We start from the raw sequence: 13,296 nt of genomic DNA, 5'->3' as shown, positions 1-13,296 counted from the left end.
TGTGAAACAAATTCATTATGAATGATGCCATCTAATAAAAAAAGACACTATAGTAACTGTTTTACTAAAGATTTTTTTTTTTTTTTTTTAAAGTTATAAAGTCTTTAATCCGGATGTCCATAACCCGGAATGATCTATAATCCAGATCTCAAAGCTAGAAACTTTCTGCGTTTACGTATATAAAGGTATGCATAGCATTTATCCATGCGCATAATACATTTATGCATGTGCGTTTAATGTATAATGGATGGTATAAGCTAGGCTAAAATTATCTAATTATCTATTCTATTAATGTTGCCGATTGTGTTGTTCCTTAATCTGCTAATTGGATCCAGCTTATTATTTTTTGCAGACTGTTAGAGCAATTTTATAAAAAGTAAGCTTGAACTTTCGATTATGTCAAAAAGAGTTTCCGATTCAGGAGCTGCCAAAGTATCTACAAAGCGAAAGCATGTTTTGATGTCCATCAAACAAAAAGTGGAATTGCTACAAAAAATGGATAAAGGTATGAAGAAAAAGACAGAGAGGTTAGTGAAAACGAAAAAATTTCGATTGACAAGTTAGTCGGTATTCTCGGCACAGCAATTACAGGACTTGAACAGCGGAACTTTGTAACTGAACAAGAAATTATGTCTGTTTATAGAATTAAAGAGAAAGTATTAGCACATAAAATGAAGCAACGTAAACAACTTACATTGAAAGAACTGTTTAATTAAGTAAACAAATAAATATTAAGGGTTTTTTATTTTTTTTATTTTGATACCCTTTACATCATAATTGCTCTTTATTTCATAAATTATGGTTTAATATTTTTTATTTTATAATTTCTGCATGCCATATCTTACCAGATTTAAATTGATGATCTATAATCCGCCAAAGTCCCGACGAGTCCGGATTAAAGACCTTGTACTGTACTTTTAATTTAAGCCATGATTACATTTTTATTAACATTTAAATAATCCTGCAACCATTGACCGACTTCAGTAAGATTTATTTATTTATTTATTTTAATATGTTAAGATACATTGCACAAAATCTATGGCAAATCAATGCATCTAAAAGTTTTTTTAATTCAAAACTACATGACTCGAGTTTTAAGCCATATTTATAATATTTCATGAACAATACATGAAAATGTTTACAACTCAAAGCAAGGACATCTGCAGTGTGATCACCATCTACTCAAGTAGGAAAATGTTTATGGTGGGAATATTTTCAATTGATATTTTTCACAATTTGAAGCATAAGTTAATCTAATTGTGTGTAGTTTAATTAAATTCCTGTAAGTTTGTTTTAGCATTGTGATGTATATTTAAAATAACTTTAATGGCGCTCATGCTATGCGATTCCGTTGTTGTGATGCACGTGTTACTGTGCTAGCTGAATGTCACGTGAACTGTTTAAAAATTGTAATAATAAAAGTTTTAAATTCTTGAGATATACTCATTAGTTGAGTCTTCTTTTAAAGTATAGAAATAATTAAATTCAACAAACTACACAAGAAGTTACAAGCATTTGAAAGTCTCGAATAAAATTTTTATTTGATGTAAAATTTCATCACAGAAATTGCATTTCTACAATCTTCCTATTTAAAACTGGAATACAAAAAGTCATTAAAGACCTAGAACACAAGTTCATTCTCTTGCTCATTTTTTATTAACAAAGCAATGAAAGAGTTTCATTTCATTGTAAGAAAAGCTAATGCTCAAGCTTATCTTCGAATTATCTTCGAAATACTCATGTGCGAGACTTCAGTTTGAACTCAAGTATTTCTTTTACATATTTTTAAACAAACATAAAAAGTCTCATCAACTGCATAAATTCCACATATATTTTTTAATGTCATACAACTTCAGATCATGATACTATGTTGCTTGATTTGAGATGTTTAGTTTCTGGAGACAACCTCACATAAGTAGAGAACAATTGCCCAGAATATGAAAATAATGTTATCTGTAAATAATAATGTTACCTATTTATATAGATTAATCATAAAATGTTTCATACTGTGAGCAATGAAAGAACAAATTAGCAAATTTATACATTTAAATATGTAAACATTGTCAATGACAATAGTTGAGGTATTCAAGCATTGCTGATGACAATGGTTCATCCATTCGCTTGAAAATTTTAAATATTTTCTGAATTAATCATTTCTGTTTATTGTATTTTATTTTAAATTACTTACCAGGATGTGAGCTGCCTGTTGTGCCATTAACTAAACCTGGTTTTAAAATGCTTTCTAAACAAGCAATCCCAGGATTCATGATAATGGGAAAACCACAGAGGAGTTCAATTTGCTTCCATCTATGCATTCGCTCTTGAAGATCTGTAGTTACTTCATACAAGGCAGACCTAAATGAGAGAAATTTTATATGAAATAGAAAATTATAATAACAATGTAAAATATAAAAATTCATTATCTATAAAAATGAAATTCTGATTCTGATTATCAGAAGCCCTTGGTCCTGATCTTGCTAAAAATATCAGGAGATCTGGCCAAGGTTTTTCAAGTCTGTTGCATCCTCAAATACTTAGCCCAAATCACTAGAGACAAACTAGGGAGTATCCAAAACGGTGAAAACCTTTTGAGAAAAGTGTATTTTTGAGGTTTTATGATTCATGGCATGACATTTTTTTCAGAGTAATATTTATATATCAGTGGAAAGATATTTTAAATCAAGAACGTATTTCCTTTTATGAGGGGTTACTTATGAGAGAAGCAATTATAAATAAGAAGAGTGGCTACAATTTTGACCACTGTTGTATATATAATTATTAGAAAAATTGAAATATATAAAAATCCTTACCATGTCAATAGAATAACTTTTAGCCTTAATCATGGCTTTACACCTTCCCACAAAACAAACCAAGTATTTTTGATCTAGAGATGTTATAATGTGAAATCAAGATAAAATCATTGTTTGTATTAATGAGTTGTTCCTGCCTAAATAGCTTTTTTAGTCAGGGGCACAGATGGGGGTATTCCAAGATCATTCAAGCAGTGGAATGCGATTATCTTGAAACTATCTTTTGTACACAGTAGCAATATGGCATGAAGCTAAATCCTGTTCAAATATAAGTGCTTCATTATCTTAGAAATGTTCATAAGTCTTAGGCTCAAGTGTTTCTTTTACATATTTTTAATCAGTCATAAAAATGATATCTATCACACAGATTCTGCCTATATTTTTTAATATCATACAAATTCAGATCAAAACATTAACTAGATGTTTCACAGTAGGTGTTATGCAATCAGGATGCAAACTACCTCTGATTCTTCTCTTTATGCACTTCATGTGATCAGTACCAAACACTTATATTTTGGCCTAATTACAACAAATAACACCATCCCATTATTCTGCTGTCTATTTAATAAAGTTTTAATCTATTTTAACATTTCCATTATTTGTTTTAAAGGTAGAAACATGTGGCTTTTGTTGTGAAATTCTAGCATTCAAACCAAATTCCTGTACTCTGCACTGAACAATCCTTTTGCTTGGCTTGTAACATTTCTTCTTTTACACATTCATGATTTTCTTATATCACCTAAGCACAGTTTCAGATGTTTTTCTTTGAGTTTCACGGTATGATTTGAATCAATAGTGTGAACTGATTGGTTCATTGTCAAAACAACATGATGCCACCTTGGCTGTCTAAACACTCATGCTCATTGGCTGCACTGAAACGAAGGAAATTTATTTCATATGAACCTAAGCAAGTCATGACTTTTGACAGACTACAGATAACTTAATAAACTTTCATGCATTTTTGATTAATTGCCTTTATACTATATATAATTTTATGATGTTACTAAAAAGTTTAATAAATCAGCTAACTTCAAGGATACTATTTCACCACTAACAATTATTCAATCTATTGCATTATAAAACATTTAATAAGATGATGCTAATCTGACTGACTTTCCATAAAGATGGAAATCAAAATTATAAAAATCAAAAATCATTTAAAACAATGCAAAAATATGAAAGAAAAACTTTTTTTATTCATCTGAATGGTCCTCTAATTGGTTAATAAAGCAGACAAGAATTAGCTAGCTGCCTAAGAGGAGGGATGTTTGCAAGAAGGAATCATTTGATAGAAGGCTTGCTTGCATTTATGCTAACATCATAACAACTAGCATGTCTTCTAGGATCAGAAGCCAGGTATAACAAAAAATCTTCAATGTCCTTATTAACTACAAGTGTTCACCATAAAGGTTTCTGATAACATTTTGCTAAATTTCAAATACATGTTATTTAATTCTTATATTTATGAGTGCAAGGAATGAAATAATATCAAACTGGTACACTAGTGTTGTTTGAAAATTTCAGAGAGAGAAAGTAAAATAAAGTTAAATGTATTCCAGGGTTCTAACTGAATTGCAAATGCAGCAGACAAACAATAACTCATAATATGCACTAAAATTCCTCCATGATGCTATTATACATGTGATGACAAAATGAAAATTTCAGTGAAGTGAAATTCATTGTATTACATATCCTATGTTATCAATAATTCTTGTTTACAAATAAAATAGTTTGGAAAAATATGATAAACTTACTTAGCTTTCATAATACGATCATCCACATCATCAATAGAACTTCCATGAGCAATTCTAAAAGCACCCATAAAAGTAGCTCGTTTCTTGCTTAACTTTTCACACTGGAAGGAAAACAAATATTCTGAGCAAGTCAGATGATATAAAATACAGTTTTACTTTTTAAGAGTCATAAGTAACAATCATCTTTCTCTTTATGTGCTTACATAATCTAAAAATTAATTTTGATATCTAGTTATTACTATGAGTTGATAAAATCTTCTTCCATACATTTTTCAGAAAAATACAAGATAACCATTTCTATTTACACTGACTGCCAAATAATGACAATGGCATATTATAACTATAGTCATTTGATAAATCATTATTAGAAGTTTCTCTCAAGATGCATTGAGGTTTTTTTTTTTTTTTTTTTTTTTTTTTTTTTTTTTTTTTGCATTTGAATCCAACATATTAAACATAACACTACAAACCAAAAGCACATAATTTTACATATTTCTTAAAACAAAACTGAAAAGAATTATCTTTGTAGCTTCCCAACTTGTATTATGATCTATTTCAAGAATGTAAATCCCATTAATATTACAAAAATAAGGGACTGGAAGTGTTATTAGTAATAATAATAATAAAACAGGAAGAAATATTAAGCGATACATAACACTCTATAAATTCAGTTGTATATCTGAGTGAAAACAAAATTTACTAAGAAAAGCCAAAAGCTACTATATATCACCAAAAATTTGAATAATTAGTCATGTATATAAGTTAGATCTAGCAGATGGGCTGAAAAAGAATATGAATCTTCATCCTGCCAAAGTTGTTTGATCATTCAAAAAACATCACATAATAGGACAAATTTATGTCAATGTTATTGTTATGAAATCTCCAGCTGCCCTAAGATAGCCTCCCTGCAAGGTGGGTTTAGGGCTGCCAGAATATGGCAAAGGAAGGCAAGGTTGCCAGATTTGGCATGAAATTGCCTATCTGGCGACAAAATTGGTGATATGATATAGACGGATGCAGAACATTCTAGAACGAATTCTTACCGGTTTGGCCCAGAATGTTTTCGAAGGCAGGTCAAAAGCTATAGAAACCCTACCTGCATGCAGAGTAGCAGTCTAGTGTCAAGGTATCTTGTCAGTGTATCACGAGTTAGCGCATCAAGTCTATTGTTAGTGTATCATCTAGTGTACATTGTTGAAGCTGTTGAGTGCACTGTGAGTTGTAGTGTGGAGTATCTTGAGAGTACATTGAGCTCCGAGAATGACCGAACTGAGTCAGGAGCTGTACTCTAGTGCTCTGCCATGAAGCTATCTTCCCCGTTATAGCCTGATAGCCTGTGTTGCTGATTGTTTCAGCGTGTTTGTCATAGTTTTTCGACAACATGTTTTTGGAGTTGTCCTGAGTAATACTGGCTAATAAATTGCGTTTTTATGTTTCATTAACTGTTGTCCTTAATCACTCTAAATCCACGATCGAAGAAACCCAACACTATTTTTCTATAGCAGAAAGCAATTACTGAGAATTACTATAAAATCCGAGTCAGATATATAACTGGAAAATTTGATTACTGTACATTAAATTATTATTAGGATTAAATAAAATCAAAATAATATTTTTGATTACATCAGTTATTTATCTCCCTGACTGAATTATCTGTAAATGATTCTGAGCTTGTACATAAGCCAACTCCCAAACTTCATAAGCAAAAAATTTTCAGCTCATACATAGAAATACAACCTAGTCACTATACAATACAAAATTCATTGCAAAAATGAGAGGAATTTTATGTTTGAATTAAAGATATTAACAATATTTATAATTAAAAATTATTTTTTTATGATATAAATACACTTTCTCCACCCCCCCAAAAACTATTTAACAATAAAATTTGTCCAATAAAAATTGAATACTATTTACCCCTTCTTTTGCAGCTTGCAACTGCTGCTCTGCTACAGCTTTTTTAGCATTGTAGCTACGGAGCTCTAATTCATGTGTTAACTGCAACCAGTGCTGCAAAGAAGGTGGTGCAACCCAATGCCTAGCTTCTAACTTCTTTTCAGCTTCTCTTAGATCATTGCGAGCAACCTTAAGCTGTTTCTCAAGCTCTAAGAGTTTCACCACATCACCAGAATCTGTTCCATCATTAGCCACATTCACATTGTATTTCTGGAGAAAAGTAGAGAACATTTAAAAATTAATACATTAGGATACAAGTCCCTTCACTAAGAGAATTTAATCTTATCTCAGTAATTGAAACTAGCATTAATGCTAGGCTATTTTAGAAAGGAATAGCAACATGAATGTTATGATAACTAATTCAATGACAGATACAAATGATATGTAAAATTTAGATTTTTTTACCTCTTTCTATTTATGAATTCTGCTTTTTTAAAAGTTTCTTTGCATTTGGTTTTGATTATGAGGTGTTTAAAAACAGAGTGAATATAAAAGAAAAAAATGAATTATAATTTCATGGGCTATTTATACTCCAAATTTAGTAATAAATAACAATATAAGTTAGTGGAAATGCTGTCACTCTTTGCTTCACCAAAGCTTTCAGCAGTTCTTTTGTAGAAGCCATTGGATACTCCATAAAGGAGTAAAACTGAAGCAGTTTGATATCATAGGGTACAGAAGTAAAACTGCTTCAATTTTACTTCTATAACCTACGATATCAACTAGAGAAATTTCTTTGTACATTGTATGAAATTAAGACATACGATAATTGAATCAAAGAGTACATCAACAAACAAATTTTTAATCAGACTTAATTTTAAATTTGTATTTCCATTTATAATTTGGGACTGTGTTCTTATCAGAAGAACTCTTATCAGAAACAACTAGAAGAACAAGCAGAATTTAACTCTACCATTGAAACTGGATGAAGGGAAGTGATGCAACAATTTCAATACTAACATCACGGTAATGGCTATAGCCATAAAATAAACACTGAATTAACATACTTTACATATTTTTCAGATAATGGTTCCTTACATAGACATTTTTAATGATTAATAATAAACAACAATAATTTTGTTTTTTACATAATCTGTTAGAAAAAAGTAATGTAACTTTAGAAAAAAATGTAGCACTTTTAAAAATCTGTTGGACAATGGAAAAAGGAAAAGATTCACATTCATTGTTATTTATGATGAGATGTGTGATCAAACAGATAGTTACAGCAAGGGTAAATTAAAACCTAAAATGGTGAAAATGCTAAACAATAGTTTTTTTCCTAGTTGATACCACAAAGGTAACCTTATATAGTAAACAGCATCTAACTATTTACCTTTAACTTGTAACTTTTCGATTCTATTTAAGATAATGGTTCCTTACATGGGCATTTTTAATGATTAATAACAAACAACAATAATTTTATTTTTTAGATAATCTGAATATAAATGAAAAAATATTAAAAAATAAATAAATAAGGGCTAACATTAATTACAAATTTACCAAATAAAATTACTTTTAATGCTAAATTATTATTGCAAATATTTCCAAAATGACTAGCATAAGTTTTAAAAAATTTGGTATTGGGGCCTAATTTGGAGTGAAGAATCAGACTATGGGAACAAACTGGTATATCCTTTCAGAAAAAGTTCAATTTCGTGTCAAAATATGTATCTTAGGACAATGCTATATAGAAATCTACTACATATCTTTAGTCGTGCTCTCAAAAGATGGAAAATGCAATTTAAAGTTTGTAGACCAGCCAACTGCAGTAAGAGATAGAATTGTCCGAAATTTTTAAAAATTAATTGCACATGATTATCTTTGACTTATAGCAATAGCTTAGCCCATTCCGTTAATTTACATTGCCAAGAACCAATTTTAAAAGCTTTTCATGAGCATTACTCCCCATTATTAAGTATAAAATGCCTTGCGAAAAGCAGTTCCTGTACGAATACTGATATGTTGCAAATATACTGATGTATAAAACTGCATGTCTGAAGTTAACATTGTTCAAAATTTTTTATTAAATCTGCTCATCACAGTAATCAACAGATGGGAGTAGAAATTATCTAACATTCCTCACATAAAGTAGAAAAAAAAATAAATGATTGTTACTTTTGCTGTTGTTATTTCATCTTGCAATCTGCGTTCAAGATCTTGCTTCTCGATGCTGACAATTTCTTGCTCCTGCCTAGCTTTGTTCAACCTGCAAGAATGCTTTTGATTAATAAACTTAGAATATTCATAAAAATAATAATCAAAATAAAGTACATTGACCTTACAGCCCACACTGATGGGAAAATTTAATAATGAGCATATGACACTTGCCTTTCAGAAAATTCACAATTTTACATTCAAAGCACCTAAATATAGCAGGGGGAAAACCATGAAATTATCAATTGCAGTGTTCCATTTCAATAGAAAACTAATCAAAGAAATTTTGAACTTATAACAAATATTTTCACAAAATTTTTATTTCCTTCAAATATACAGTTGCTGTGATTAAATTGTTCTGTTTTCATTTTAATACACAGGAACAACTTAATTATAACTACACAAAGCACAATTTATGAATAAACAAAAACAAACAATCTATCCAAAACTTTCTTAGCTCAAAATCTACTTCCAGTTTTATTAAAAACACATAATTGCAACCATAAATATGCATAAAAAGAAATCAACATTTGCATGTCAAAAGTGATCAGTTCATTAGGACCCATTTGTAAAATTAAATTTAATTATTAAATTATTAAAATCACAATATATCATTTAAATTATTATTTGTTAAATTATATATAATTAATAAAATGAAAAGGATAAGTCAGAACTTAATTGATAGATTATAATTTTTTCCCTATGAAGGCCTTAATTCTTTCTCACTGAAAGTCGTATCCCAAAAATAGTACTAGTAAAATTAAACTTCAAATACGTATACAAAACTGAAAATAATACAAAATAGAACAATAAACAAAACTTATGTATTAATCTCCTATATGGCGAGTGGTTATGATTAAACTTACCCTATAAACAGCATCCTACAGGCCAAACGGGTGAATGGAATGCAATGAAATTTTGTATATGGGCTATAAACGAGATGCGCTCACAAAATTTAAAAAAAAAAAAAAAGTTCCAAAATGTTCACCAGAGAGCAACTTTTCAAGAAAAACAGGAACTTTAACACAATAAATGGCCAGAATGGAATACAGAAACAGTATTAAAATTTTTTGACTAGTTTCTGACCAGCGAACCACATTAAGTGAAGGTAAGGGAAATACAAAAACAGTTCAGTTTGCAGAACAGATTAGGACAAAATTGCACAAGAGGAGCAGTTGTTAATCATGCCCAGGACGATGTAGGGAAAGGTGCTTCGTGTGACCACCCTCATTCATCTGTAAAGTTGATGGACAGTGTGTTCATTAGCAGATCACTGATAAGTTGTGAGGCTTCGCACATGAAGTGCTATGGAATTCCTTAAGTAATTTATCGTCTTGCACGGAGTTAGATCCAGCGAATGTGGTGGCCACAGATTAGGAAAAGAGCAACTAATAACACATTCCTCTGTGAAGTGTTGGAGAAATAGTGCCTTCACGGACCCATGGATATGTGGGAGTGCACCATCCTGCATGAAAATGGTCAAAGTAAGAACCCTGCTTTACTGTAGTTGCAGCACAGCAATCGTCTGCAGCATGTCATGGTACCAACGGTCCATAATGGAACATGTGACAGGCCCAAGTTCACTGATTTCCTCAAAGTATGGCCCAAGGATAAATGTTGCCATGAATCCACCCCAGACAATCACATTTAGAGACTGTAGGGAAATTTCAGTGTGAATCCGCGGATGTTCCATAGCCCAAATGTGGCAATTCTGTGTGTTGAGTGTCATTGAGGTAGAAATGAGCTTCATCGCTCCACAGAATATTCCAAGGCCATGACAGATCAACAGTCATTCTGTTGAGAAAACTGACTGCAAATGAGAGACATTGTGGCTTGTCCCTATCAAGCAGTTCCTGGTATGGCGGCTCTTGTATGAGAAGTAGTGCATTATGTTTCTGAATACTTTTCGGATGGTGCTGTAAGAATAGCCTGTCTGTCAAGAAATTGCAAGTGCGATACCCCCCCCCAAACTCTGATGTCTGCGACTGTGTGCCAACAGCTGTCTTGATGGCATCAACAAGTACCGGTGTGACACATTTACAGCCTCTTCCAGGTTAAAATCGTAATTTCACTGTCTCTTCAAATCTCTTAATCATGGCCCGGATACCTTTAGTAGACATTGGTCCATACCGTAGGTTCTTTCTAAGACAAAATTCACAAACTGCAGCAGAAGCATTCCCCTTGTTTTCACAAAACAGCCTCACCAATAACGCACATTCAACTAAAGAGACGGTTATTAGTACAGAAGGAAACATCGGCTTCCTTTTCTTCCCAAGCATGCAAATCTCGACATTTTTCTTCTACAATGGATAGCTTTTCCAGGTTTAGCATTTTATTATTCATAATTTTTGTTCTGGATTGTTAATATTATTTCTGTATTCCGTTTTGGTCGTTTATTGTGTTAAATTTCATGTTTTTCCCAAAAAGGCGCCCTCTGGTGGATATTTTGGAACTAAAATTTATTTTTCGAAATTCCAGGAGTGCATCTCGTGTATAGCCCATATACAAAATTTCGTTGCATTCCATTCAGCTCTTTGCTCTAGAGGATGCCATCTATAGAGGATGTTTAATTATAACCATCTGGTATATATATGTTATTTTTATTTATTCTTAACTATATGTGTGTTTGTGTTTATGCATGTATGTACAGAAATATAGATAATCACAGATGGCCACTACTCATTTAACACATTTAAAGGCCAGAGTGCTGTCAGAAACTAAATCAGTGAAAATGCAAACCTGATCTCTTTTTAGTTTGTGGCTAAGTGGGTAATCTGCTGAAGACTGATAATGTAAGACAGGTTATAAGCTTGAAAAATGGGCTGCATGAATGTTTTATGGTGCAGTTATTTTCCTGTTGCCACATTTTGTGAAAAAAAATGATAGTATTTTGAATAGCACAGTGAAATTTAGAAAGATCAACTGTTTTTAAATCACCATAGATAACAACTATATTTTTTTATAGTGAATCTTTCTTAGAAAGATTTTCAAATTTTCATAAGTGTTTCTGTTGAAACAACTAGAAGCAGGATATAGAAGCTTGAAAGAAAGTTTGAAAAGTACTCAACAGAAATGAAAATATAGTTTAAACTTTGATACACTACTCCACTTAAAACATAAATTTCAAAATAACTACATATTTGTATTATTTACATCTAGTATGACCAGGAAAGTAAAATTATCAATACATATTTAAATCAGTTTGCAAAAAGCAATTTTTATTTACACTGTGACTGTGTTCTTGATAAGTGTAACCAAGGTACTTTTACTTACTACACCATTACTGCCACTGATTTGAGGACAGAAAAATTGATATTGATAGTTGGTTTTAAACATATTATGCAAATTAATGAATGAATTTTTTCCCCTAAAATAAATTATTTACACAAATAAAAAGATGTACATTTTCCATTATTAAAATAAAGTATTCCATTCAATAACAGTTAACATACTCTTTTTGCAAATCACGGAGTGAATCCTCAGCCTTTTGCAAAGCTTCCATGTCTTGCATCATTTTTTGCATGTGCGTCTGTGAATGTTTATGTTGTACGTAAGCAAACCAGCAGCCTCCCACAGCAATAACCAATGACAAAACAAGTATCACATCTTTAAAGTAGTTACGATCTACAAATATTAATAAAATAATTTTGTTGTAAATAAAAAACAAATTCAAACAATATTCATTTTATTGTAGAAATTGGAAGAAAAAAAAAATGTTTTTTAAAAAAAAATTCTTCTGTGAAAGGCAACATTTCTACAATTCTCAATTTCTACAAAAAAAATGGCTCTGTAGCTACATATACCTATATCAAACAGCAAACTTGAAAGAAAGACAGAAAAGAAAAAATTATGCACATTTAAATAAAATGACATTACAGTTTAGTTGATTTAAGAAGAATGAAAAATGGCATAAGTTATATTTTAGAAATTTTCTGTAAGTGACTGGTTAAAGAAAAATTCAACAACCATTATAAACTTATAAATTACCCCAATGGATATAGAAATCACATATACAACACAGATTGCCTACACAGTTACATTAGCAAAATTCTCTTTCGCATCTATTAAGTGGATCAAAATGATGCACATGAATTGTCACCACTGCAACACTATATGCCATTTGCGGTGATGTGAAATATCACAATACAGTTCTTCTACATGATCAACCATACTGAATAACTGTTAGTTTGCTTCTGTAATTATTTAAACTGGACAGGGAGAGGGTGGGCAATTCTATATCTACTGTTCCACTCAGATGATTAATGGAATTCAACTTGTCTTTCATGTCTCAAGACAGCGATTTAGGATATATCTATGATTTATATATAGCATTGTTCTAAAATGCCAAATTTTACACAAAATCGGTATTTTCTGAATTGACATGCCAATGTTTTCTCCATATTTTGATTATGCCTAAAAAACAAATTTTATAAAATTTGGTGAGAAACACACAGTAATTCCAAAATATAATTTGATGCACTTTTTTCACTTTTTGACAAAAGTAATTCACTTGATGAACTTTTCATTTTATGTTAACCTTTTTGCTTTTCTGAACATGCAGGAAACATGTCTCGCTTCTTCTTTTTGAGGAGTATTTTTAACTCATAGTACATCTTTTAATC

At 30.9% G+C, this 13,296-nt stretch overlaps 1 protein-coding gene across 4 annotated transcripts in view; it reads right to left on the bottom strand.

The window, feature by feature from the left end:
* LOC118195044 (stromal interaction molecule homolog) overlaps positions 1–13,296 on the bottom strand; it is a 175,490-nt gene that overhangs the window by 23,229 nt on the left and 138,965 nt on the right. For all 4 annotated transcript variants that reach the window (XM_035366274.2, XM_035366275.2, XM_035366276.2 and 1 more), the window contains exons 6-10: positions 12,127–12,298; positions 8,636–8,726; positions 6,482–6,730; positions 4,565–4,665; positions 2,189–2,355 (exon numbers count right to left, since the gene is read on the bottom strand). In XM_035366274.2, coding sequence (XP_035222165.1) covers positions 2,189–2,355; positions 4,565–4,665; positions 6,482–6,730; positions 8,636–8,726; positions 12,127–12,298 — 780 coding nt within the window. The remainder of the gene's footprint in view (positions 1–2,188; positions 2,356–4,564; positions 4,666–6,481; positions 6,731–8,635; positions 8,727–12,126; positions 12,299–13,296) is intronic.

This window comes from Stegodyphus dumicola, chromosome 2, assembly GCF_044657685.1.
Source record: "Stegodyphus dumicola isolate Sdum_Otavi_A_Nest chromosome 2, ASM4465768v1".
NCBI classification, from domain to species: domain Eukaryota; kingdom Metazoa; phylum Arthropoda; class Arachnida; order Araneae; family Eresidae; genus Stegodyphus; species Stegodyphus dumicola.
The sequence above is the reverse complement of the archived record's forward strand: the minus strand, read 5'-3'. Positions and strand labels throughout refer to the sequence as shown.